At 40.2% G+C, this 26,630-nt stretch overlaps 1 protein-coding gene and 1 long non-coding RNA gene across 3 annotated transcripts in view; both read left to right on the forward strand.

Annotated features, from left to right (window-relative positions):
- Positions 1 to 346: 346 nt before the first annotated feature.
- LOC113594821 (uncharacterized) lies at positions 347 to 5,340 on the forward strand. Its single transcript, XR_003415263.2, has 3 exons — positions 347 to 1,102; positions 1,842 to 1,950; positions 3,395 to 5,340. It is a non-coding gene; the product is annotated as an uncharacterized LOC113594821 (long non-coding RNA).
- A 4,094-nt stretch (positions 5,341 to 9,434) lies between these two features.
- RBBP6 (RB binding protein 6, ubiquitin ligase) overlaps positions 9,435 to 26,630 on the forward strand; it is a 32,163-nt gene continuing 14,967 nt past the window's right edge. For both annotated transcript variants that reach the window (XM_015067118.3, XM_015067119.3), the window contains exons 1-7: positions 9,435 to 10,706; positions 15,430 to 15,529; positions 17,857 to 17,893; positions 22,431 to 22,475; positions 24,559 to 24,647; positions 24,761 to 24,857; positions 25,258 to 25,397. In XM_015067118.3, the coding sequence (XP_014922604.1) occupies positions 10,541 to 10,706; positions 15,430 to 15,529; positions 17,857 to 17,893; positions 22,431 to 22,475; positions 24,559 to 24,647; positions 24,761 to 24,857; positions 25,258 to 25,397 (674 nt within the window). In that variant the 5' untranslated portion in view covers positions 9,435 to 10,540. The remainder of the gene's footprint in view (positions 10,707 to 15,429; positions 15,530 to 17,856; positions 17,894 to 22,430; positions 22,476 to 24,558; positions 24,648 to 24,760; positions 24,858 to 25,257; positions 25,398 to 26,630) is intronic.

Consider the following 26,630-nt stretch of genomic DNA (forward strand, 5'->3'; position numbering starts at 1 on the left):
AGTTGAATGTTATTGTCTGCACAGGATCCGTCTGGGAGGAGATCCTCAGCCATGACCGGGAGCGGAATTTTGCCTCACTCTTTAACTGCCACATTTCACCTTCCAGACACCCCTGCAAGAAAGGTGTCATTCTGCCTCCTGTCTGCAGAGCAGTAGGTGATACGGGCCCATCGGACCCCAGATCATTTGAGCATTTGGGAATGGCCTCTGTTTTGGCTTTGTTTGTTTGTTTTCCTGTTTGTTTTGAAATAAAACACTTTCACTATGACCTTGGAAACGTCACTTAACCTCAGTTCTCATTTGTAAATCTGAATAATCGTGAGACTTTCCTCACAAGGCAGTCCCGAAGGGCAATGAAATGGGCAACCGTGGCCGATGTTTTTGCGGTACTTAGTCCATGCAGGGACCGCCCTCAGGGGCTTTATTCCTTGCAATGGCCTATGAATGAGGTATTATTATCATCAGCTCCATTTGACGGTGAGGAGACTGGGGCAGGGTGAGCTTACGCGACTCGCTCCGTGCCCTCCTGCAGGCAGTGGCGGAGCCCGCCTTCGGCCAGAGGCTGTGGCGTCTGCATCCGGGAGCTCAGCCACGTGCACCTGGAAGGGGGTCTTAATCCTGAGTGCGTCAGACTCACGTGCCAGTCCTGCAAATACCTGCTGAGTCAGACTCCCCAGCCTAAGCGTTTGCAATCAACCTCTGTGCCTCGGCACGGTCGGTGCTGGAACACAGGCATTCCCCACTCTGGCTTCCTTCTCCTGACTCACTGGCTCTTCACCAAGTTCTAGGACTGGACTATTAGGGTTGCCTCTGACCCATTCCTGACGCATCTATGTCACCAGCCCGCATGTCAGGAGGAACAGGTTCTAGTTGCCTCAGGGGGAAACAGCCGTCCTGGGATCATCCTTCTCCACCTGTCTGAAGCTATACCCGGTCATGTGACCAGTGCGAGAGCTACTGTGAGCCACGGTGGATGTGTCACCCAACGTCTCGGTCTTTTAAGTAAACTACACCTGACAACACCGTGTTATCCCGAGCTCCTTCAGTTTCCTGGAAACTCCCAGGATGTTTCAGAAGGCAGAGTTCAGCTGTAACTTGGATGGTAGGAACCCATTGGAACCAGCCATAGTCAGATGGCCCTGAACGTTAAAATAGGCTGGCCCTGAGTTCTCATACCCCTTTAGGACATTCCTCTCTCAAATCAAAATTTGTTACTATGGGTGGGGGTGGAGGGGGCGGGGGGGCGCTGGGCACCTGGGTGGCTCAGTAGGTGAAGCCTCTGACTCTTGATTTCGGTTCAGGTCATGATCTCACAGTTTATGGGTTTGAGCCCCGGAGCCTGCTTGGGATTCTTTCTCTCCCGCTCTCTGCCCCACCCCCACTCATTTTCTCTCTCTGGCGCTCTCTCTCTCTCTCTCTCTCTCTCTCTCTCTCTGTCTCTCTGTCTCAATATAAATAAATAAACACTTTAAACAATTATTTGTTTAAAGAGCTTTTATGGTCCAACATGGCCCCTGCTTATCTCTCTGACCTGAGCCCAGTCACTCCCCATCACGAACCACGCTTGAGCCACACCAGCCTTTCGACTGTCATGAATGTCACCTCAAGACTCTTATACTTGCCATTCATCCTACTAGAGACTTCTTCCCCTGGCACCTCACATGGCTAGTACTTTCTTGTCATTCAAATGCCAGCTTCAAGGTCACCTCCTCACAGAGGCCATCCGTCTGGTGTAAAGTCTCCCTTCTCCCTGCCCCCTCACTCTCCATCTGGCTAACCCTGTCTTACTTTCTTCATGATACTTACGGCTTTCCATAACTGTCTCCCCTTTGCTCCTCTAGGTGTTTACTTTATCTCTCTAACACTAGGAGAGCGATCGCTCTGCCCGTCACCGTCCCTGCTGTGTCCTGAGTGCTAGAAGCCAGCCAGGAACCACACCTAGAACACTCCGTAAGTATCTATGAGATGAATGAGAGCCTCTGCCATCAGCGCTTTCTCTCTCCCCACCCTCACCCCCCCATCCCCGTCCTCCAGACCAGTGTCCTCCAGCAGCAAAGCCAGCAAACTGAAGGCACATTGTGTCCCTGAGACAGGCACAGGTGTAACACACGCCACCAGGAACACCTGGCCGGGAGAGTAAGCTCACCAACTGGATTTGAATCCTGGCTCTGTCACTCCTAGCTGTGACCCCGGCCTCACCTCTGCAGTGTGTGACCTTGGGCTCCTCTCTGAGGGGCCTGTTGTCTTCCTGCGTGAAGTCAGGAAAAGAATCAGACCTACCTCACAGGGGCACGGAAGGTGAAATGGGGTAGGACACGTGAAGCACGTAGCACAGTGCCAGGCCCATCAGATCAGGCGTCCCGGAAGCAGGGTCGGGGAGGGGCACGCACAAAGCCTGACAAGCGTCCCCATTTGCATTTCCTCAAGGGAGGTTCAGGAGTCTGAGGGGACTTTCGAGGCCACTGCCCTGCTTTAATCTGCCAAGCTTGTTACTGCCGGAGAAGCCACGCAGAACCACTTATCAAGAGTCCTTTTGGGGCTTCCCAAATAATTACCCAGCACCTGCCAGGTGCCTTACAAAAGACACAGATGAGGCAGATGAAGAGGTCTGGGAACTTCATCTAGGAGCAGAGACAAGATAAAAGCACACGACCAAAGAGGATAAGTGGAAGACAGACAGAGGGGGGCCAACAGCAGTCCACCGGCTTTGCTCCTCGTACCTGAAGACAGGGCACCCTTCCATGGGCCCCTCTCTAGGATGTCTTGGCAATAAAACAGAGTCAGTGGTTTAGAGAATGCCCTTCCCATGCAGGCACACCCCTTTTTAAATCGCGGCTCCTGTGTGACCTCAAGCACATGACCTCACCTCTCTGAACCTCACTGCTGCATTTATAAAATAGAGATACCAACTGGGACCCATTCACAGGGTTCTTGAGAAGATTTAAGGAAGTCTGTATTAAAAGTACTTGGCACAGGGTGGTGAATAGGAAACGCGAGTGGCAAATGCTAGCTGTTTTGTTTTTATGTTTATCCCAGTTGGAAGCGTTTCAACTTCAAAGAAACCTCTCTAGCATTTGCCACTTGCATTTATTATCCCAACAACACGTCCACGGCGCTTCTGTGCCAGGCTCTGTCATGGAATTGTCTTAACAACCTCATAAGGAAGGTGCTATTTTTTTTTGTCTTTTTTTTTTTCTAACACATAACATAAAATTTACCATCTTAACCATTTTTAAGTGTACAGTTCAGCGGTGTTAAGCATATTCACATGGTTATGCGATAGATCTCTAGAATTTTTTGTGTTCCTTTTTGTTTTTGCAAAAATGAAACTTTATAACCATTGAACATCATCCCCTCACTTCCCCGTCCTGTAACCCCTGGTTTCTGTTTCTAGAAAGGTACTATTTTAACGCTGTTTCACAAGTCAAGAAACCAAGATCAGCTACAGAGCTTGAGGGACTCAGAGCAAAATGAAGACGACAAATGGAAATTATGAGGAATATCAAGATGATGACAGCAGAGCATTGCACCAGGCGCAATCACATAGGACCCATGAAACGGGCCCTGGAGGAAACCAAGGGCCAGAGAAGTTAAGTTACTTTCCCAAGGTCACACAGCAAGTTTTGGAGCCTCTAAAAATCCTTTATTTATTGTAAACTCCCTGCAGGCAGGGGCTTTGAGGTCACTGGTGGCATGTTCTGGTCCCGGGTCCTCAGGTCTCCATGAGTTTGATGGCCAAGTCCCCTCTCTGATTGTTTCTGAACGCAAGAAAACGAGAACCAAATTATAAATGGATAAGCTAAACACGAGTTTTATTTACAGCTATGGCATTCAGTGCTGCAAAAGAATTTAAGGAGCTAACCTATTTTTTGTTTCTATGAAAGAGACTTCATTTTTTCTGTGAGATTCTTTGCTGGTGATGGGAAGAAAGGAGAGATAAAATCTCAGGGGCACATCAATGCATTAATCATGGTCCTAATCTCATGACCTGTTATTATTATTATTATGCCCTTTTAGTTTAACTATTCTTTGTTTATTTTCAGTGCAGTAACGATTACCTCTGAACTCACCCAAGAACTAGCTTATTGCTGATAATTCATATCTCCTCTGGGCTCCTTACCCGTATCATTTTCCCATCTCAGATGTGATCACTGTCCCGAATGTCACATGTCCTGGTTGCTAGTTTTCAGATGTGTTACATTTGCATGCCTGGCTAAATAATGTATTGTTTGCTTAAAAGCAAATTCATAGAAAGGGTATTTTGAAATTCATAGAAAGGGTATTTTATGCCGTCTTCTGAGACTTGCTTTTTTGACTCAAGAATAGCTGAAAAGAGTCCATTGCCGTGTCGTTACATAGACTGGTATTTTATTTATTTTCACTAGTATAGAACATTCCATTATCTGGACAGACTATAATGTAGTTATCCATTGCCCTCTCATGGGCATTCAGGTTGTTTCAGATTTTTGCTATTAAAAAGAGAGCTTCCGGGGCGCCTGGGTGGCTCAGTCGGTTGAGCGTCTGACTTTGGCTCAGGTCATGATCTCACAGCTTGTGAGTTCAGGTCCTGTGTCGGGCTTTGTGCTGACAGCTTGGAGCATTCTGTCTCTGTCTCTCTCAAAAATAAATAAACATTAAAAAAAAAAAGAGAGAGAGAGAGCTTCCATGAAATTCTCAGGTAAGTACATGAGTCAAATTTTGCCTTGGGTATATACCCAGGAGTGCAATTGCTGATTCATAGGGTATAGTAATGTATAGTAATGCTAAAATTTGCAAGAGAATGCCAAATCACTTCCCAAAATTACTGCTCCAAAGTATACCCCCTGGTGATCATAGGGGATCCCACTGATCTCCATCTCCCACATATGGTATTGTCAACTTTTATAATTTTTCCAGTTGAATGAGTGTTGAATGAATAAATGATCGACTAATGGGGATACTATAGATTGTTCAGAAAAAATAAGTTCCTATGGTCAATCAATAACCTTTAACTTTAGGTCAATCAATAAACTAAGCAAATTAAGTGTGCTTTAAAATGTTGCCAAGAAGACAAAATGAAAAATTTCAAGTAAACTGTTGCAAAAATCTTACAAAAACTACAATCATTCCATCTGTTAGGAAATGCCATAAAATATAAATAGTTAAAAAAACAAAAGATAGGGGCGCCTGGGTGGCCCAGTCAGTTAAGCCTCTGACTTCGGCTCAGGTCATGGTCTCTCAGTTAGTGGGTTCCAGCCCTGCATTGGGGCTCTGTGCTGACAGCTCAGAGCCTGGGGCCTGCTTCGGATTCTGTGTCTCCCACTTGCTCGCTGCCCCTGGCCTGCTTGCGCTCTGTCTCTGAATCTCTCTCTCAAAATAAATAAACATTTTTTTTTTAATGTTTATTTATTTTTGAGACAGAGAGAGACAGAGCATGAACAGGGGAGGGTCAGAGAGAGAGGGAGACACAGAATCTGAAACAGGCTCCAGGCTCTGAGCAGTCAGCACAGAGCCCGACGTGGGGCTTGAACTCACATACCGCAAGATCGTGACCTGAGCCGAAGTCGGACGCTCAACCGACTGAGCCACCCAGGCGCCCCTAAATAAACATTTTTAAAAAATTATAAAAAACAAAAGATAAAAACTCCCTTTATAAAACACATGTATAATTTGCATCAAACCATAATACATGTTTTGTGCTTTTCTCCCTTTAACAACAATATATTTCACAATTTTAAAAGGGATAAAATGGTCTTTGCTTTATGTTATACCCTATACACAAATAATTCAAGGAGATTACGGAGTTTAATTTAAAATCATGATGTCCAGGGGCGCCTGGGTGGCTCACTCGGTTAAACGTCTGACTCCATGATCTCACACTTTGCGGGTTTAAGCCCTACATTGTGCTCTGTGTTGACAGCTCAGAGCCTGGAGCCTGCTTCAGATTCTGTCTCTCTCTCTCTCTCTGCCCCTCCCCTGGTTGCTCTCTCTCTCTCTCTCTCTCTCTCTCTCTCTCTCTCTCTCTCAAAAATAAACATTAAAAAAAAGATTCCCTCTCTCTCTCTTCCTCTCTCTCTCTCAAATGCAAAGCTTTTTGTAGGCTTCAATATTAAAGAAAAGATAAAGGTAATCAACCATCTGGGGAAGATGCATTGGTGATATAAAGGATCTATCTTTTGTGAATTTGGGCTGACAACCTGGAGGCCAGACTCAGAATCTGGTAACATGACCACTGTTGGGGCACTTAGTGGGATTAGATTATAAACATATACAGCAGCCTGGGCAGGACAGATCCCATTCTAACTTCCAGAGCCTGGATCGTAGCACAAGTGTCCTGCAGGTGACTGCCAGAGTTTCTTGGGTCTCCCAGTTCTGTTCACTGAAACTGAAATTTTGGCATACTAAAATAAGGTAGGAGATCTACTAAGTGTATATGTTCGGTGGAGATGTGACAGTACAGTGCGTTTGGGGATGACAAAAGTTTAAAATCCTAGGAGGTGGGAGGTCCGGAGCTGCTACATACAAGAAGCTTGGAAAGGTAGGTACAGTACAAAAGGCTTTTCCGGGGCTTATAAGAATATTCCGGGGGGGGGGGGGGGTAAGAAGTGGCAGGGAAATCAGCTCCATATTACCAATGGAAATTTACAAAGTTGTGATTCGTTGAGGGATTTAATGAAATGAACCAAATGTAACATTTTGTCAATTAGGCCACCAACTGAGTGAAATCCCATCACAAGCGCCATTTAATGTGGCTGTGGGTGAATTTTGACCTGTTTGATGTGATACAGAATGAGGGCTCCAAAATCTTTGTGAAGGGCTGTTGGCTGAAGAGAACCATTGGAACAAATCATAACCCGGACTATGGTTTTTCCAAGGACACATACTCATCTTCTGGCAGGATGCTAATACACTCTACCCTAAGGATGTGGTTCCCTTTGAGTTCTATCAGGCCGATTTAAATTAGCATTGAATTAAGTGTGAAGGGTTAGCCAAGGAGCAGTGAAAGAACATAGATTACCACTTTAGAGTGGTGAATACAGATAACAATACATCATTTCCTGTGCACCTTTTCTTTCATCAGATGTAATGTTCCCCCTTTCATTCAACAGATTTTTCCAGAAAAGCAGCCATTCTGAAATGGACCCTAGAGCATGAAAATTTTGGTTACCAAAGAAGATAAAGGTGGGAGCAATTTGTTATTTGCGAAAAGCACTGATGCTAATGATGTGGTTGAATTAAATTGTATTTGTGTCTCCAGGGCTGCCCTTGACTGGCCAAAATCTTACTGCCATGATCTTTCTATGGATCACATAAAAATGTATTTATTTAACACATGTATTGAGTGCTCACTATATCCAGGCTGGGGTTCTTTTTCTATTTATTTATTTATTTTAGAAAGAGAGAGAGATTTGGAGCCTGAGCAGGGGAGGGGCAGAGAGAGAGAGGGAGAGAGAGAGAATCCCAAGCAAGCTCTGCTCAAAGCCCAACTCCAGGCTCAATCTCACAACTCTGGGATCATGACCTGAGCCAAAATCTAGAGTCAGATGCTCAACTGACTGAGCCACCGGGCCCCCCAAGGCTGGGGTTCTAAGAATTGGGTATATCGCATAACCAAAGAGATAAAATCCCTATTCTCTGCTGTGGTGGGGAACAGAAAATTAAAAATATATATACCATATCAAGTAGTAATGAATGCTTGGGAAAAAATTAAAACAGTAAAGAGATAGAGAATTGTGGCCATCCTATTTGGATAAAGTGGTCTCAGGAAGATTTTCCTGACAAGACGATGACTGATTTAAACCAAGTTCAGGAATGGGCTCCTGGGTGGCTCAGTCAGTTAAGCTTCTGACCAGCTCCGGTAATGATCTCACCAATCATGACTCGTAGCCCCTTTCGGGGGTCTGTGCTAACAGCTCAGGGCCTGGAGCCTGCTTTGGATTCTGTGTCTTTCTCTCTCTGCCCCTCCCCTGCTTGGCTCTGTGTCTCAAAAATAAATAAATATAAAAAAATAATAAATAGGGGCGCCTGGGTGGCTCAGTCAGTTAAGCATCTGACTTCGGCTCAGGTCATGATCTCACACTTCGTGGGTTCGAGCCCCCGCATCGGGCTCTGTGCTGACAGCTGAGAGCCTGGAGTCTGCTTCAGATTCTGTGTCTCCCTTTCTCTCTGCCCCTCCCCTGTTTACACTGTCTCTATCTCTCAAAATAAATAAACATTAAAATAAATAAGTAAACCAAGTTCAGTAAGGACCATGTGTATGTATTTAGGAAATCCCTGGCAAACTTTGTCCCATCATGGCTGTGTGATGTTGTTCTCAGTGACTTAACTTCTCTGACCCCAACCCTGTAAAAATCCAGAGAGGATAAGAAAAATGCATTGTAAATTGCAGTGATTACTGCAGTTTATGAATGCAATTTTGTTACAGTATGAATTTTATGGGTGTAATAATAACTTCCCCATGCCCCCAAGGAAAAAAATAATCCTATCCACTGAGGGGGGTCCTCAGCACAGCTCCCTTCATTTACAATTAGGAATGGGATTTCGGACCTTGCTACAGAGCAGGCATTATTCCCCCGATTCTGCGAAATCAGAAAGTTTTTGATTGCCAGCTTCAGTTCCCTCATCTATAAATCGGAGATAATGGTAGTGTTGAGCACTTAGGGGTTTTTATGATGTTGCTAAAATGACATTTATTGAGCTACATGTGAGACACAATGAACCATATGCCAGGCGTGGTCCTAAACAATGGAAACATATTCATTCATTTAATTCATAACAAGCCGGTAGACCGAGTACCATTTAAACTGCACTACAACCAAGGAAACTGAGGGACGGAGGAGTTAAATCTAGAGTCCCACAGCTAGGATTCCAACCAAGACAACTGGGTTCCGGGGCCGGCAGTTACACAGCGCTAACCACCACCCACTCCCTCCCCCGCCCCCCCATGCCTGATACATAGCAAGAGCTCAATAAATCTTTCTAGTGGTGGTCAGTTCCAGTTAGGGGGCTGCTCCAGAATTTCCACTTAGGAAGAGCGTACGGTGGCTGGTTTGTTGGAAGGGGAGGCTAGGGGGCGCTTGCATAGCAACCATAGTTCATTGCATAGCAACCATAATGTTTACTTGAACTGGTGGACTTGGGGGAGTTGGTGGGGACTGCGGAGAAAGGGAGTTAACCCGCCACCCCAAGGCACTCCACTTTGCGGTGGAGACTAACCAGCACGGCAGCAGGAGAAATCCGCGCCCCACCCCCCGCCCTCCCCGGAGCCGCCCCGTGAGCCTGCCCTCCACGCATCGCCCCTTCCCTCTCGGGGCGGATGGTTTCTTCCGTTCTCCCGGCTGTTTCAGGTTCCGCGCTCCAGAGTCACAAAGCGCGGGGTCACGTGGGCGGGCCGGTGCGCTTTGTGACGCCACGGGCCCCGCCTCCCGGCCCGCCTATCCGCGCACGCCAGCCCCGCCTCGCGCGCGCCGCCCGTGCAATCCCTGCTTAAGAGACCCCGGAGTGGGGCGCTCGCCCGAAGCCAGGCCGCGTCCGCCATAGTGGCTGGCTTGGAGGTGTCGCCGGCGCTGGGTGAGGGTCCGAGAGCGGCAGGGGGGCAGAACAAAAAGAGAGCCCCGAAGCCCTTGCCGTTGCCCGGCCGTTTCCGGGCCTACTCTTGCGGTTCGCGGCCGAAAGGCGACGGGAGCGAAAGGCGAGAGAAGCGCGGAGCACACGGCGAGAGGAAGCGACGGGGAGCCTCGGCGGCGTCCCCAGGGTCCGCCAAAGCCACCCGGCCGCTGGCTGGGGCCCGGGGTGGTGAGGAAGTGCTTCGAGGCCTAGTTGAGGCCTAGTACCGGCTTTGTGTCTGAGGCGGCGGCGGCGGCGGCGGGGGGGAGGCGGAGCCGGGGGCGGCCTGCGAGAAGGCCTCTCCTCCGCCGACCGCGCGTTTTTGGCCTAGGCCGCGGGCCGCTCGTGGCCTCCGGGGAGCAGGCGACAGGGGTTTGTGTGTGGGGGGGCCTGGGCCTGGGGAAGCTGACGCCGGTCGTCCGGAAGCCAGGAGGAGGCGAGAGGCCGCTCGTGGACTCCGGGCCTAGGCCCTCTCCCCCAACCTTCTCCCGGGGCCTGGGTCACCCCAATCCACGGAAAGAGAGAACAACCGGGAGGTGCGGCCGCGCTATGGACCCCTGACCCCGCGGGGTCATTCGGACTCTAACGTGTGGACTGACCGCTACTGACTGCACCGCCTACCCCCCGTCTCCTGCCGGCCCTTAGCATGAGCGAGGGGGACCCAGCCGGGTGACATTGTGCCCGTTGGCGGATTCTCGATTTCCCCTTTCCCCGTCCTCGTCCGCTTCCTCCCGTATGAAGTGCTTCTGAGTACCGGGGTCGGGAGGGGCGGTTCTGGATTATTGTTTTTACGAACCCCTGCTTGTGGTTGGGGGGTATTTAATCTCAGGCCTTAGGGTCCTTCGGTGTCTTTTGAGTGTTTCTGTGTGTACATATTTTGCTCTTAAGTTTATAAATATACATATATTGAGAGTGTCCACGTCTCCTCGCTGAACCTTAGGAATCCTTTGGCACCATGTCCTGTGTGCATTATAAATTTTCCTCTAAACTCAACTATGATACCGTCACCTTTGATGGGCTCCACATCTCCCTCTGCGATTTAAAGAAGCAGATTATGGGGAGAGAGAAGTTGAAAGCTGCCGACTGCGACCTGCAGATCACCAACGCGCAGACGAAAGAAGGTAAGGGCCACATGGGCTCCAGATATTTGCTGGTTGAAGATAGATACCGGTTGTGCGAGGGCCTGGCAGGAGACTAACCGCCATTACGTCTCCTGTGGGACTGTTCATTCTAGTACTTTTGGAACAACTTTCATGGAGACCCGAGGGTTGCTGCAGTCGGCCTGGGAGTTGAACTGGGTTGTTTGATTTCTGCGTTCTTGGGAGCATCGGTAACTGGCTAATCCAAAAACGTGGAAGTCTGATTATCCTTCTCAAATGTTATTTAAAATGAAGATTGGGGTGGGAGAGGCCGAGGGGTGTTACATCCAGGTTCTTGGGGTGCTTGTGCCTTGTGGCGTTTTCCAACTTGCTTTTTCCTCGGAAGGAGGGGAGGAGAGCATATTGCAGGCTTCTTTTTTGTTAAAGCAGCGTAGAGATACTTCTCTAACTTTGTAATCTGACAGCGGTTTGGGGTTCAGTGGCAAGTTTTCTGTACTCCTTTTCTTCCTGTTTTTGTGTACTTAATTTATTTTTATTTTGGAGTTGCCTGTGTCGTGGAGAAGGGACCTTCACTTAAATATTTTTTGAGGAATTAATCCAGCCTGTCTTGAATGTTTTTGGAATTGCTTTTGGAACTTGATATGTTCTGATGTCACCACTTGTGTGTGTAAATTGCAGAGTTAGTAATTAAGTGGTTGAACTCTTAATTCATCACGGTAATCTTAAAATTCAGCAGTTTAGTAAGGATTAAAAGTAAAGGGTTTTCTTTTTTAAAGGAGTAATTGCTAGACTTTACATGATTTTATTGTTACTAGGGTACAGAAAGTAGTAGGCTGCTACCGCATGAGTTTCAAACAAGCCACTGATTGGAATCTTTAAGTTCCAAACAAGCCACTGATTGGAATCTTTAAGTTCTTTATCCTTTTTAAAAGCATTTTATAATGTTGAGAATTTAACATTGGATATGACAATGTGATAAACTGGCTTTTCAGATTATGGTTCTGCATTTGTTTTGGCTTCTTTTTCTCGGTACTGTAATGCTGATGTGTAGTTTTCAGTAGGTCAGTCTTTTGAGTTTTATTAATGGGATGAGAGGAAATAATGTGAAGTTCTAATTAGGTTTAGGGTCTTTTATTGATCACTGAGTTTTTTTTAATCACCAACTTTGGCTTAAGGTGTGACTTGTGTTCTTTTAGTTGAAATTGGGGGGGGTCCCTCACTTCTAGCCTATACGAGTTTGGGGTTTTTGAGATTTTATTTTTAATCTCTGTGCGCAGCATGGGGCTCAAACTCACAACTTCCAGATCCAGAGTCCTGCAGGCTCCACCAACTGAGCCAGCCAGGCGTCTCTAGCCTATTGTTTTTAATAGAGCACATCTTGTCATGTATAAGAGCTGTTTTCCATTTATATCCAGGTATAAGTATAATTGTGTTATGTTAAGGAATGGCACTACTGGCATGACTCAAAAATATTTATTAAGGAAGAACTTTATTTACTCACATGGTAACATCTAAAAAAATATTCTCCGCTCCCCTCCCCCTTTTAAAGCGTCCTAAGGGATTCTTCACATGAAACTTTGGTAATTGTAATTATGTGTAGAATCCTCTACTTAAGGAAAGGAAAAATTGCTGATCATCATGAACAGTTGAGAAACATCTGTTTTAAACTAGTATTCAAGAAAATACCTTAAAAATACTTTTTAAGGCCACCAAAAGTGTCCTTTAAGTATTGTCAGACTTCACAGAACAGATGGAGTTATGAGACTTTCAGGACATATTGATATGTTAATAATACTTGTAAGTAGGAGGAAAGAATATAAATGAAAGTAAAGAATACAAAGACAATTTTAATCATATGCTAGGCAAGTTTTGTCTTTTACTGGAGTATTAAATGATTTCATCATTTGGAACTTGACTTTGTCCATCTTCTCCACCTAATAATTGAATACAACTTTGTTAGATTGGAGTAAGAGTTGATGGAATTCTTGTCAAAAATCTAAGGGTTTTGTGGCATTGTTATATTTTTTCCTAAGCCAGGACATTATATGATGTATTATTTTTACAAACCCTGAAAACCAGGGAAGTGTTCTGCCTAGCAGCTTATTTTCTTTTATATATTTATGTGAACTGTCCTTACTGGAGAAAGCTTTGATGTTACATTGGTTAAGAGAGGGAGCTTCTGGGGTGAGAGCATGTGCATTTTGTTCAATCCTCAGATTAGGGGTGGAAAAGATATCATTGATAGTAGTGCGGAGGGTAGTCACTTAATGAGTTTTATGGGAAATAACATCCAGTGTCACAGGCAGTTGAGTAAGAATGGGTTGGGTTTTAGCACCATCCAGTGAATTAAGAGAGTACAGAATTAATGTTTATAGCCTCATAGTTAGGAGATTGCCCAGGAGAGGATGCTGAACTGGATCACTTTAATTTGTTTGAATTAATGTTTAAATTACCCAGTGTATCACATTTCTGTAAAACACTCCTTAGAGGTTTGGAAATCTGGCCATATTTAGGACCCTTAAATCTGATGAGACCAAAATGCTTGGATCAGAATTTCATAATATAGATTTAAGAGTCTTGCTCCTTTATCTCTAGACTATATTTCAAAACAAATCCTAAATGATCCTTCCTATATATTTTTTATAGCTTTCCCATTGTTTTTCTGTGTTTCAGTTTCCCCCCTCCAAAACAAAACAAACCTTCATTCTGAACTGAGTGTGAAAGATTTGAAAGCTGAGAATGAAGTATTTTTAAAAGACTCTTATTATCTTTATCCATTTCTCAGATTCATCTTGTTTTTCATTCCGAAATCCATGGTCTTTATATTTTTGGGTCAGAAATTACTTTGGCACCTGGAAAAGGTCTTTTGAACCTAACAGGCTACTTAGCAAGGTATTTTAAGGGTAGGAAGTCGTCACCAGTGTAATTCAGGTACTTAAAAGGTCAAATCTGGTGTACGGGCACCTGACTTTTAGTCTGACACAGTATTGTGCCGATCAGATTAATAAGTTGTGGTGGAAAGCTACAGTGAATGCTTTTGTTATGTGTTTAGAAACTTGTTGTCAAGTGTTTTTTGTTTTTAGAATTTACTTTTTGAACATCCCCCATCTTCCAATTTTTCTTACTCAGAGCTTGCTGGAAATTTGGGACTATCATGAACTATCAAAGCAATGATGATAGTCCTCTCATGGTATGCCTGCATCTGGGAAATTGCATCACATACAGTTTGCTACTTGAAATATAGTGAAAAGAACCCTTTCTTGAACAATTTAGTTTGTAACAGGAAATAACTAATAGTGTTATGATTAAAATTAATTATATGTGTGTACACACACACACACACACACCCATACCCATAAATATATATAAGCTTAAAATGGTTGTATGTGTGATAAATTGAAATAACTGGAAGAACAGAGGTAGTCGGCCACTGCAAGTCAACTCTGTAATCTTAAGAATGAACCCTAATGCCTGAATGTGTGATTTAGGGAGATGGGTACATTCTTGCATCTGTCTCCCTGTGGTGGGTTATTTTTCTTTTTGGTAATTTTACAAATCCCTTCCTCAGGAAATCTTTTTACCCATAGTTAAATTAATTGGTCCAGTTTCTCTTTTAATTTCATTCTTCCAGAAGTATTGCCAAGTAATAGAGAATTAAAAGAGTAGAAAATAGGATCCATTCATCCTCCCTGTTTTCTTCTCAGAAAGTGACATCACTGTTCTTCCAGTTGCTTAAGCCAGGAACTCAGTTACTTATGCCTTATTGCTCTTTTTCCTTCATCTTCTCTCCTGCCCCCCCCAATTAAATCCATTGATTGCCTTATCAGTTCTACCTTAGAACATTCTGATTTCCATGTCTTCACCTGTCACAACCCAGCACAGACCATCATCTCTTACCGGGACTTTGCAGCAGCCTCCTCATTAGTCACCCTGTTTCTACTCTTGTTCCCTTATGGGTTCATTTTCCACATAGATACCAGAGTTATCTTTTTTGTTTGTTTGTTATTAGTGTAAATCATTGTCATTTTTGTTTAAAATTCTTCAATGACTTCCTGTTGTACTTAGAAACAAAATATAAATGAATATGTGACCTGTACTTTCTAACTGTAGGTCAAGTCATTCTTTTCCTTTCATTATCTTCCAGCTATGCTGGCCTTTTAATGATTTTTTTTTTCACCTGCTTTTCTTTCTGTCTTTAAACACTCTGTCCATCTTTTTTGCACATCTGTCTGGCTTCTCAGTCTTTAAGTCTCAAGCATCAGTTCCTAGAGAGGCCTTGAATCAATATTTTATGCAAAGTTGCATCCCACTACTAATTCTTTTTATAAAACCCTTTTCCTCTATTCAAAACATGGCATAATTTCTTTTGTAATACTCATGTTGAGGGGCTAGGAGAGACAGAATGTCTTCATTTAAATTACATATTTTTTCTCATAGATCAGATGTTTAGTGTTATTGGTTAAAGTGGAGAATGACTTAGTCTTACTGAGATTTGGGGTTCCATAGAAGTAGAGGCACCAGAGCCAAGAACCTGCTGGCAGTATTTGGTGTCCTTTGAAGAGAACCTCCTTATGGATGCGGATATTTGTTCTGACATTATCAGTATTCTAGAGGCAAGGAACATGCTCTCTTAAATTTAAATTCCTTTTCCGTAAAATTTGTCTTTGGTTGAAGTTTTCTAATTCTTGAGGACTGACTTACCCAAATCGCCAAATAGAAATTCAACTCTTTATCTTTTTTACAGAATATACTGATGATAATGCTCTAATTCCTAAGAATTCATCTGTAATTGTTAGAAGAATTCCTATTGGAGGTGTTAAATCTACAAGCAAGACATATGTTATGTGAGTGTTTATCAAATCTCATGTATTTAAGTCCTCAAAATACTTTTTTATTTTGTGAGGAAGAACAAGTATTTTAGAACTGAACTCATTACTTTACCCTAATAAGTATATCTTCTTAATCCTTAAAATGGTGAGGATGGGTTTGTTATTTCCTATCTCTTCCCCCAGTTAACCTGTAGTTAGTGGTAAGAGCTATCAAGAATTTTTTTGCTTTGTAATATTTACAGAGACAAAATGATGCTCAAATCGGTGAATAAGTATTTGCATACATACCCTTTTGTTTTTTATTGGCACACTTTTATTTCTGACTGTTCTTTCACTACACAAATACATATACATATGTATACATATATGTATATATAGGTGTGTTGAGAGATTTGTCCTAAATATTTTGACAGCATCAGTAATACATTTGCTTCTCAACAAGGGGCTTTTGTGGGGAGGCTGTTGAGTATAGGATTTATTAGCACAGACTGGAATCAGGCTTAGGTTTGACTCCAGTTGCTGCTTCACACCAGTTGTGTGACTTTGGGTAAGTTCCCTAAAGCCTCAAAATAGATTCCTCAAAATAATATAGGAATATGAGTACTTCCCTCCAGAGGAAAGCTGTAAGAATTGAACAGCGCCTGGCGTGTGGTAGATGCCCATTATTGGAGTAAGAACACTGCAGTATCTTAGCACTAGGCTAGAGTTTAAGAAATTCGGGAAAGGAGCAGGATTCACACTTAGTCCCTGCTTTCTTGTAATTTTAATGGTGATAGAATTATGCTAATGTGAAAAGGGTAGTGATTTGAAATTCTGGCAAATTCTACTTTTGGCCAGTGAAAAATTCTGGAATTTCCCAGTCCTCGGAAATGGAATGTGTTCTTGGAATTGAGGTAAAACAGTTATTTCTTGGAGCTTTACCTTGTAGGGGCAAACACTCATTCTAAGACGGTCATTAGTTTGCTATAAAGTTATATACTCCATATCCCAGCATTGAGATCTTTTGTGTAATACCTTCTGTGTAGTAACAGTTTTAAAACCTGAATACTTTGTTTTTCTTGTAATTACCAAGTGAACTGTGTGCTTTTAGCTGTGTAATTTTAAGAAATTATAAGGAAGTAATTCCTAGAATTTGTTGTGAAATTACATTTTAATTTACTAAGTGCTTTTTAAAAACAGTAAACGCGTAGTTTTCAGTTGATTTTTTTTTTTTTTTTTTTTTTGGATACTAAGAAACTTAGAGAATTATTTGAAGTACATGGGAAAATAAGTTGCCTCTTACAGAATTGCTTGTTAATTCACTGTGTGTGAAGTTGCCTTTGTAATATATTTGCCTTGTAAAATGGCTCTAAGTTTGTTGAGAAAAGGAAAGCTTCATTTTTATATCAGGACTTCCAAATTACATGCAAACTTAGAAACTCCTTTCAGATGTTCCCTCACATTTCTCTGTAGTCAGTACAGCATAAACTTCAACGAAGCATTTGAGCATTGTAGTTAGAAGCTCAACCCCCATTCCCTTTCCTGTGTGGACTTTTAAGAATTTCTTCTTGGGCTTTATTTGTTATGTACTTGAAAAAATCAATCTGTTCATTTCTTCATAACCATCAGACTCATTCTTTGAACTAAAATAGTGTCAGAGTATGTTGCGTTTTTCTGAAACTTAGAATTCTTGTTTAACTTTGGTCATTGTTTTGAGACTTTTTAAAAAATTAAAGTAACTATCAACTTGTTTTTCTGGATTTGACATTTAGTTTTTGGAGCACAGCAATTTCTTAGGGATCCAAAGTATAAATGTTACCAGTGGTCTTCTTTCAAGAAGATCTGATGTGTGAAAGTTTACATTTGTTACCTATTAAAAAAAACTGGGGAATGATATAATGTGGTTGTTCAGTCTATTAAATAACTACAAAGTTTCTTAACAAGATCTTCATGCTACCTTTGAGAAAACGTTTATTGTTTTCACGTATTCTAGAATTCCTTGGTATGGAATTTTTTTTTTTCCTGCAGATCTGTCTTAAATTGTTTAAAGGTGGTAAAGATTAACCTAAGTAATGTATTTATTACTCTTGATACGCCTATTCTAGAATTCCTCTGTACCAAGTTGTTTTGTTTTTTGTTTTGTTTTGTTTTTGTCGCAGGTATGTCTTAAGCTGTTTAAAGGTACTAAAGATTAATCAAAGTAGTGTATTTATTACTTTGGAAATTGGCTGTTTTTAAATGTTTGTACAAAGGAAAATTGTGTTCATAAAGACATGTAATTAGACATGTGTTAAGATGTTTTAGCACAATTCATAAATAACAACTCATAATTAATGTTGTTTTTGTTTTTGTTTATTTTTTAGAAGTCGAACTGAACCAGTGATGGGAACTTCAAAAGCAGTATGTAAAAACACAATCTCACACTTTTTCTACACATTGCTTTTACCTTTATAATGTAGCAGTGAAGTGAATCATTTAGAACTTAATATCCAACTGATCATAGTACATATTGTAAATAAAATGTATTTTGATGACAGCTCAGTTGAATATGGATATATGTGGCATAATTTGCAGACTTATTTTGTAGAAATGGGTAATTTGTGCCCCCCAAAAAACGCTGTTTCATATTAAATATGATAGCATTCTCCCTGTATGACACTGTGTTGTACAGTTAATGTATGATTCTTTTTAGATCATGTAGGTTTTACACTAATGAACATGATAACATGTTCTACATCTGTCTGTCTATAGTTAGTATTTTGTATGTATGTACAGGCTGTTGTGTGCTTTTTGTTTCTTGCAATAAAAAAAATGTTTGGAGTGTATATTTTGCCATTTTTCACGTTGTATCACTTAGTTTTTGTTAGTTTTTTTTTTCTGCCTAATTGATGGCTTTAAAAAATGCATTAGCAACATGCAAAACTAATATGAAAGTTTGATGCTTTCTCCAAGTTCAGACACCTATAGAAAAAAGCTTTCCAAAGACTTTTGATGCAGCTTTATTATTCAGTTTTGCTTTATTTGGCAATTTCAAGCTTTTATTCTTTGTTGATATCTGTACTATAAAAGTGAGACCTGAAATTTGGGCCCCCTGAGTACATAAACATCTCAATGATGATTTCTACAATTCAGTACATTGTTTTCAAATTTTAATACAAGGTCTTCCAGTTCTAGCCTGTTTAGTTCTCCAAAATAAAATATTTCCCTCTTATAAGATATTAAAATGCTGCATTAATTATAAGCTAATTGAAAGCTGTAGCTTATCAAAGATAACTCCCTTTAAGTGGAATAACATCTTAATTTTTATTATCATAGCTAAAGTACGACACCATGTTGACTTGAAGGTCTTAAGTAAAAGGTAGTGGAAATACCTAAGTTGTGAGGTGAAATGTGTTTCAGAAAGTAGGTCTGTAGTAACGGAGTTCTGTAAACTTGATGGTTCTCTAAACATTTTACTGCTCAGGCTTGATTTGTACACAATACGAGATGTCTGAAATCTTCATTTTAGAATTCAAGGATACTGCTTGCTGTTTCACTTTATCCTTTTTAAATACTACTGATCTTTAATTGTGTATCAGGCATTTCACTAACCTTGGATCATTGCATCTTAAACATGATAATATAGAATATCTGAACTTTGGACTTGTTCTCTAAAATATATGGCCTTTAGTTCTCATGGAACTAAATACAGTGATTCGAAGATCAAAATTTAGAGATTTGGGTTTTTTTCCCCACCCTCTGGGGTATATGGGCTTTTTTTTGTTTTGGGGTTTTTTTGTTGTTGTTTTGTTTTATTTTTTTTGTTTTTTGGGTTTGTTTTTGTTTTTTGGTGGTTTTTGTTTTGTTTTTGGTTTTTTGGTTTTTTTGGTTTTTAAAGCATAATGCTGTAAAAAAAAAAAAAAAAAAAACAACAAACAAACTGTCCAAGTTTCTGTTTTGCTGGTGATTGGTTTAAAACTGATTTTATGTATCCAAATGCTAGCACAAATCAGAGTGACTATCCTGGTGACTGTAGTGGTTAATGTAACACGTTTTGTATAAAGTATTTTTATATAGTATTTAAACTAATTCAGATGAAGTTTTATTTCTTGAAAACAGTTATTTCCTTTTTGTTTATTAGCATGTGTATAAACACAAATCACATGTTCATAAATAAAGTTAACATTCTTTTAGCCTTGTGTGTTCCCTGGCATGTCTGTATTACACTTATAAGAAGCAGTTTATTTTATGCTTATTTAGGTTTCTCTTTTCTTTTCTTTTCTTTTCTTTTTTTTTTTTTAATACTTTAAAAGTGGCTTTAATTTTTAGGTAGAATTGTCTGAAATGGAGACATTAGATAACTTAATATCCCCACCACTTATTTGCTTGGGGTACATATGCTGGTGTTTAGGATGAGAGAATATATTCATTAAGCATAATTAATGCCCATCTTATGAATCATGTATTCTTGTACACATTCACAAAAGCCAAGTAAGATAGAGCCACTAAACCAGATTTCTAAATGCTGATTAATAAAAGTAAATGTGTGTACATTTTTGGTAACTTAAGCCAACTGTAATCAAGGATGGCTGTTTCTGTCTGTATTCCTTAGCTTATTTTATTTAGCCATCCTTCATGTTGGTATTCCAAAGCTGGATGTTCTTCCTGTTTACTAAATATCAGAATTGTATTTTGTAGGATCCTTTAATTGCAAGCGAGTGTAAGTGGCATAAAATATTTCAGATTCTTTCTCCCAGAAGCAAGACCACAAATTAGATGCGGGGAAGTGGGTTAATTTTAATGATGTCCACAGTATGCATTGATCAGTTTTTATGAAGATGACTTTTTTTTAATGTGGTGCATTTTTTAAATCATTAGTATCTGAGAATTAATACATTTATTGCTGCCTAGTACATGTAAATTCCTAGTCATTTTTAAACCATTCCTTGTTAGCAATTTTCACTGATTTTTAGTACCTTGCTTTTTGTAGAAAACTATTGGACACCTTTCACAATTTATGGTAAATTTGACTTTCTCATGGACTTTAAGGTATTTAAGGTGCTAGAATCATTGGTGGGGAAAAAAGTGATATAGATGTTGTTGAGTATCTGAAACCACTTTACCCAGTACTAATGACAAATCAACAGAAAACTAAAAGGACCAGATGGCCCGACATAAGAACAAAAAAACAGATATATCATAGTGGGAAGAACAAAAAATGTTAGTATTTTAGTTCTGGCTGTAAGAAAGTTAATATAACTGCTTTCTCTTAAGGAAGTGATGAGTGTTCATATTCTAGATAGTAATGGGCTATTTTGAAGGGTTATTAGTTTCATTGGTTAGAAACAGTATAGATGATGCTTGACAGCATTTGGTTCTTGTTATTTAAATTCACATAGTTCCTAACTAATGCAAAAAGTAGCCCTTTTCAAAATAGATTGAGATGATCAGAATTTATTCTGGATAAAAATAGGATGTTTATGGTTTGTTTGTTTTTTTAAGCTTCCTTTGAGATTAGTTCTGTAATGAAAACACTTAAGAGCCAGATGAGAATAAGAACACATTGGTGAATTATATGATTGCATATTAGGAATATGGAATAGTGCATTACAAATTCTGGGGCAGTCCCTCAGTGGGGAGCTAAGAACCTTTGTTGAAGTAAGCGTCCCAGTAATACTATCCATTAAACTGACTTTTAAAACCCTAAGATATTTATAAGACATATTTTAAATTTAGCAAACATGATTTTTATTGACTGAACTCCTGCTGTGGTAGGCATTGTGCTAAGAGCTTCATATTGAAACTGGTAACATTTCTATTTGGGGCTGTAAGTCATGCTGCTTTTATTTTAATTCTCTTAGTTCTCTGGAATATTTGAAAAATACCTGATGAAGACTCCCTTCATTGTTGTTATTTTTCTTTGATCCAGACATCTTGTTACATTCTCTCCATTTTAAACAAGAGTTCTGACCAATAATGCATGAGAAGCTTACAACATGTTGAATAAGCAACCCAATTACTATATAGGAAGCAAATAATGTTTTCTTTTTGGTACACTTAACAGGGAAATCATATCTTTAGAGTTAGATGGGAAAGGGGTGTGTGTGTGTGTGTATACAGATACACACTTTTTAAAAACTGATAATAAAATCATTTCAGGGGGTCAAATAGTGAAAAATCTTAAAATACCACATTTGAAAATACATTTTTAAAATCTTTCTTATTCAATATATAATACTTTCTCCATTTGATTAAATTAACTTTCTTCACGCATTATTAAAGTCCATCCTCCTAATAGCCCTATTTGCCTTTGCTCCACACTACCACTGGTTTTCCTTTTTTTGATTTAACCTCTTTGCTCTGATAAAATTGTGGTTTCTTTGGCAAGAAGCCATTCTTACTCTTTGTATGGGAGAATAAACAAACTTATTCAGACCGAACAGTACATGCTTAAAAAAAGAGAAAAAAGTAGCAATTATGTGGGAGCTGTTTTATTAAAGCAATTATCTGAGCCTTTAAAGAGCTCCTTGTTTTTACCATGTTCTATAATGGCACTCCAGGAAAGTTAGATTTCTTATTCTCTCTAGTGTATATTCTCTTGAGTGTTATCAGATTTAGAAACCATTGATAGACACGGACTCTTATTTAATATTCAGTCACTGCTCTGAACCTATTTTCTGTGATATATTTTTCTTTACCCTGTTTTTTGTTGTTTTTTTTTTTAATATTGTAATTGAGTCCCCCTCAACTTAAGCCTTTATTATATGTGTGAAATATGTAGAGAAGGGTAAAGTGGGGTGAGCTACAATTTCAGCTTTAAAACAGGGAATAACATTCTTTAGAAAACTTCTAAGAAAATGCCCAATATTTGAACATTAATTGGCAATAGGGACTAAATGATCACTTTCAGATGTTTTCAGTGTGGAACTTGAATGTGTGTTTAATTTTTTGTGAACAGATTGATGACTCTTCTGCATCTATTTCTCTGGCCCAGCTTACAAAGGTATATATATATATATATATCTATTCTTGCAAATATAAATCTTTTTCTAACATCGTATTTTTTTAAATGTGGAACAATTGTTTAAAGAGGGGTTGGGGAGGATATGTCTTACAAAAATATTGTACACATTGTTACTATCCTGTAAAGAGTAGTTGCCGCTTTGAGAAGATAGGGGGAGTGTTTTGTCAGCCTCACCATAATGTTGGAGTATTGGTCATCTTCAAGACAGAAGAAACACATGAAGCTACACTTATTTGGTGGGTTTTCCCCCCTTACACATTTTGTTTAATTATACATTGGAAACTAACAAAGTTCTGGAGGAATTCCCTGGTTTTGGCTGTAAATTATGTGGACTTTCTTTATGCAGCCAAAATAGAAGCTTTCCTTTACATGGACAATTGCACGGCTATTTCTTGAATATTTGAATTGATCCCATGAAGGTCAACATTTTAAATGTGTTACGATTGTTTCTTTATGCTCTAGACTTGTAGTCTGTCTGCATTAGAAAAAGTTTTAGACAACCTAATTTGTTTGAACACAGACTACAGTGAATTGTGTAAATGTGTAAAGCTGTTTGCAGGAATATACCAATGTGTATGTTTGGCAGAGGGGCAAATTGTTACCTCCTGAAATAATTGTATATGCCATGTTTTGCGATAAAATTGCTTGCATTTTCTGCTCAACAATGTGTACCTTTTGTTTGGGAAAGCACTAGTGATGGATTACTTTTTAAAGCAATAGACGTAGCTTGCAAATCATGCCTTAAAAAAAAAAAAAAGACATTACAGATTAGGCAGATTTTTGAGGACCAAGAAGGAAGTCTTCCAGTTTTCCAAAAATCCTTTTTTCCCTACTATCAAAGTAAAACCAGACTTAGCAACCAAGATTAATGAGTTAGATGGATTTTCCATTAGTGCTGTCCCTATTTTATCCTTGACTTTGTTATAGGTTGTATCGTCTTCCCCTAGAATGTATCCCAAAAGAAATGTCCTAGTAACAAATACAGCTTTTTAAGCTTTTGTTCTGGGGAAACTAAACATTAAAATCTATGATTCTAAAACATGAAGTGGGCTGAAACCATCGTCTCTTAACAATTTTCTAATGCAAAAGTGGTCTAGCATAGAGTTTACATCTTAAGCAGTTTATAGTTCATGGTTTTAATTCTTATGTGCTGTAAGGACCCTATTTGAGTTTTGGTCTGTTCCTACCATTGTTTCTTTGTGGGAAGCAGTTGGGGAATTTTGGAGGTTTGGGAGATTTTTTTTTAACTACTTGTAAATTAATGTTTGGGTTCAAACAAATTAGTTGTTCAACATCTGTAATCCAGTTTTCTGTAAATGTTGCTGTTGTTCTAAGCTCTGTTAATGTTAAGCATTCTTTGTATATAAAATTACAATAAAATGTTAAAACTGGTTGCTTGTTTTGTGGATGAATGTAAAGATAAAACCCAATGAATGGCTGATGTGAGTGCTAGATGCTTGAAGCTTCAAGTTATCAGGACTCACTCCCTTAGACCCTGGTTATATCTAGACTATTCTATATAATACCTTAAAGATGAAGTTCATAAAACTTCGGAGAATCGGATTTAAAATGATTAGTGCTCCTTTGCATGTGCTTTGCACTTAATTTGAAACTGATTCTACTTCTTAAAGAGCCTTTTGCCTTAATATCATCTGCATAATGTTCAATTGTTTTACCCATAACCCTACCTCCAAGTTGTAAATACAAAGTCTTTATGCTACGACACTTGAATTATTTTTAAGGCTTAAAATGTCAAGTGTTTCCTTAATCTGTTTTAACTCTTAGAGGAGTCATATGTAAATCTTAATGTAAGGTACAAACAGGGTCTAAGGTTTGAGTGCCCCCAGCAAGACCTTCAGCCCTGCAGACACCCAAACGTCATGTAATGAATGACCTAAGGAACTCCTGATGCCTCTTCTAGGTTATACGTGTAAATAGCTTTCAGTTTTAGGTTTTATGCAAGATTAGATACTGCTCTTTACAGGATGAGTGGTGTTGTCTTTGGCTGTGTGGTCTTAAATGTGTTTCTAATGTGTGTGTCAAATAATTACCTGTTAAACAGACTGCCAATCTGGCTGAAGCCAATGCTTCTGAAGAAGATAAAATTAAAGCAATGATGTCGCAATCTGGCCATGAATACGACCCAATCAAGTAAGTCCATAAATGCTTCATACTAATAGGTACATTGGGGTGGATTTTCCCCCCCAATCAGAAGCTTTATTCTTTCAAGGTTTTGTGTACATGTAATTCTGTTTCCCTTTCAGTTACATGAAGAAACCTCTAGGCCCACCACCTCCATCTTATACCTGTTTTCGTTGTGGTAAACCTGGCCATTACATTAAGAATTGCCCAACAAACGGGGTAAGTCCAAAGTAGAAACCATGGTACACCTTATTTTTCTTACAATGATTTCTTAGCTATCGGATTTTTCTTGGTAAATACTGCCTTCTCTATTACAATGGCAAATGAGCTCAGGCTGTGGAGCCAGATTGCCAGGCTTCAGATCCTGGCTCTGCTGCTCAGCGGTTGACTGAGCTTGGGCAGGCCACTTGACTTCTTCAAGCCTGTTCGGTCTTCTCTATGAAACGGACATGGTAATAACAGTATTTACCTCGCATGGCTGTTGCGAGGTTTAAATGAGATCATATATGTAGAGCACTACAGATACTATAAGCAGTTAATAAGCACTGCGTGTTAGCTAATATTAAACAAAGGGTAACTGCTTTCTTTCTTCCTCCTTTCTCCTTTCCCCTCCAAATAGGATAAAAACTTTGAATCTGGTCCGAGGATTAAAAAGAGCACTGGTATTCCCAGAAGTTTTATGATGGAAGTGAAAGATCCTAACATGAAAGGTGCAATGCTTACCAACACTGGAAAGTATGCGATACCGACTATAGACGCGTAAGTATTCTAGTTACGTATGACCTGTGAGGCCACAGCCCGTCCGGGCGCTGGTGTTTTATGTACGCTTGGGGTCGCCACTTGGCTACTTGGATTTCTTGTGAGCATTGTATAGCAAGACTGTTGGTCTCCACATGTTGCATTTCTGTGTGAAGAATGAGAGGCTGCAGTCTGCTCCATTAAATGCAAATTTAGAATGGATTTGGGGGTTTTTGTTACCACTGAGTGCCACTTCCCTTGTGGGCTTCTAATTTTTTCTTTTTCTGTCATACCCTGCTTTCTTCTTCATTCACATACATACTCCCACATGATCTTCTATGCTATCTACATGTGTTAAGTGAAAAAGACCAATGTCTTAATCATTCTGAGAAACAGAAGGCTTAAGCACAAAAGTTGTATAAGATGTCAGGGCAAATTTAAGTGCCAAGAATAAATGAAGAACTGAGTCCTCTTGAATAAGTTTGGATGTACCGTGTGAGTCTTAAACTTCTAAAATAACGATTTATTTTACAAACCCATTAGTTCAGATGAGCTACAGCTCTATACCCTACAGCTTAGTGCTTTTTTGCAGTGTGTTTTCAGATCTTATTTTAGGAGCCAATTCTTAATGAAGTGGATAGACCTGAAAACCTACTAGTGGTATAATTCAACTGACAACTTCTCATTTTATCTGCTTTTATTAATCCCGCTAATTACCTTTGTGGTTACCCTCACCAGTTATGAACTCACATGATACAGAGCACAGTATTAACTGTCCCTTTGGACTGGGTTCTCCAACAAGTCCTCCAGTGGGTTATGAAGTGAGGGCGTCCTCAGGACATACCTTGAGAAACATCCATTTAGAGAATAACAGTGCCTTTGTTCATCGTGACATGAAGAGAATGAGTAAAAGAACGGTTGTCCTCAGCCTCATGCCGTAGCGTTGAAACGCAGCATAGTACGCAGATGAAGGTGATGAAAACGGCAGTGCCGTGGAATGATCTTGAAAAGATTTTATGGTTTTGAGTATACACTTTAGTAAATAGATTGTTTTCATTCACAGATAAGGATTAGTGTTTTCCTGAACTCCCAGCCCTGCTCACTTTCTCCGTTTCACCCCCATCAATTTTTGATCAGTCACCATCCTTTGTCTTGTGGTTCATCTTAGAGCAGTCTGTTTTTACGCTGTTTCTGATTCAGACATTTCATACGTGCTTCCAAACAACCTAGGTTGAAATGGATGGTTTTTACGGA

This window comes from Acinonyx jubatus, chromosome E3 (genome assembly GCF_027475565.1).
Source record: "Acinonyx jubatus isolate Ajub_Pintada_27869175 chromosome E3, VMU_Ajub_asm_v1.0, whole genome shotgun sequence".
NCBI classification, from domain to species: Eukaryota; Metazoa; Chordata; class Mammalia; order Carnivora; family Felidae; genus Acinonyx; species Acinonyx jubatus.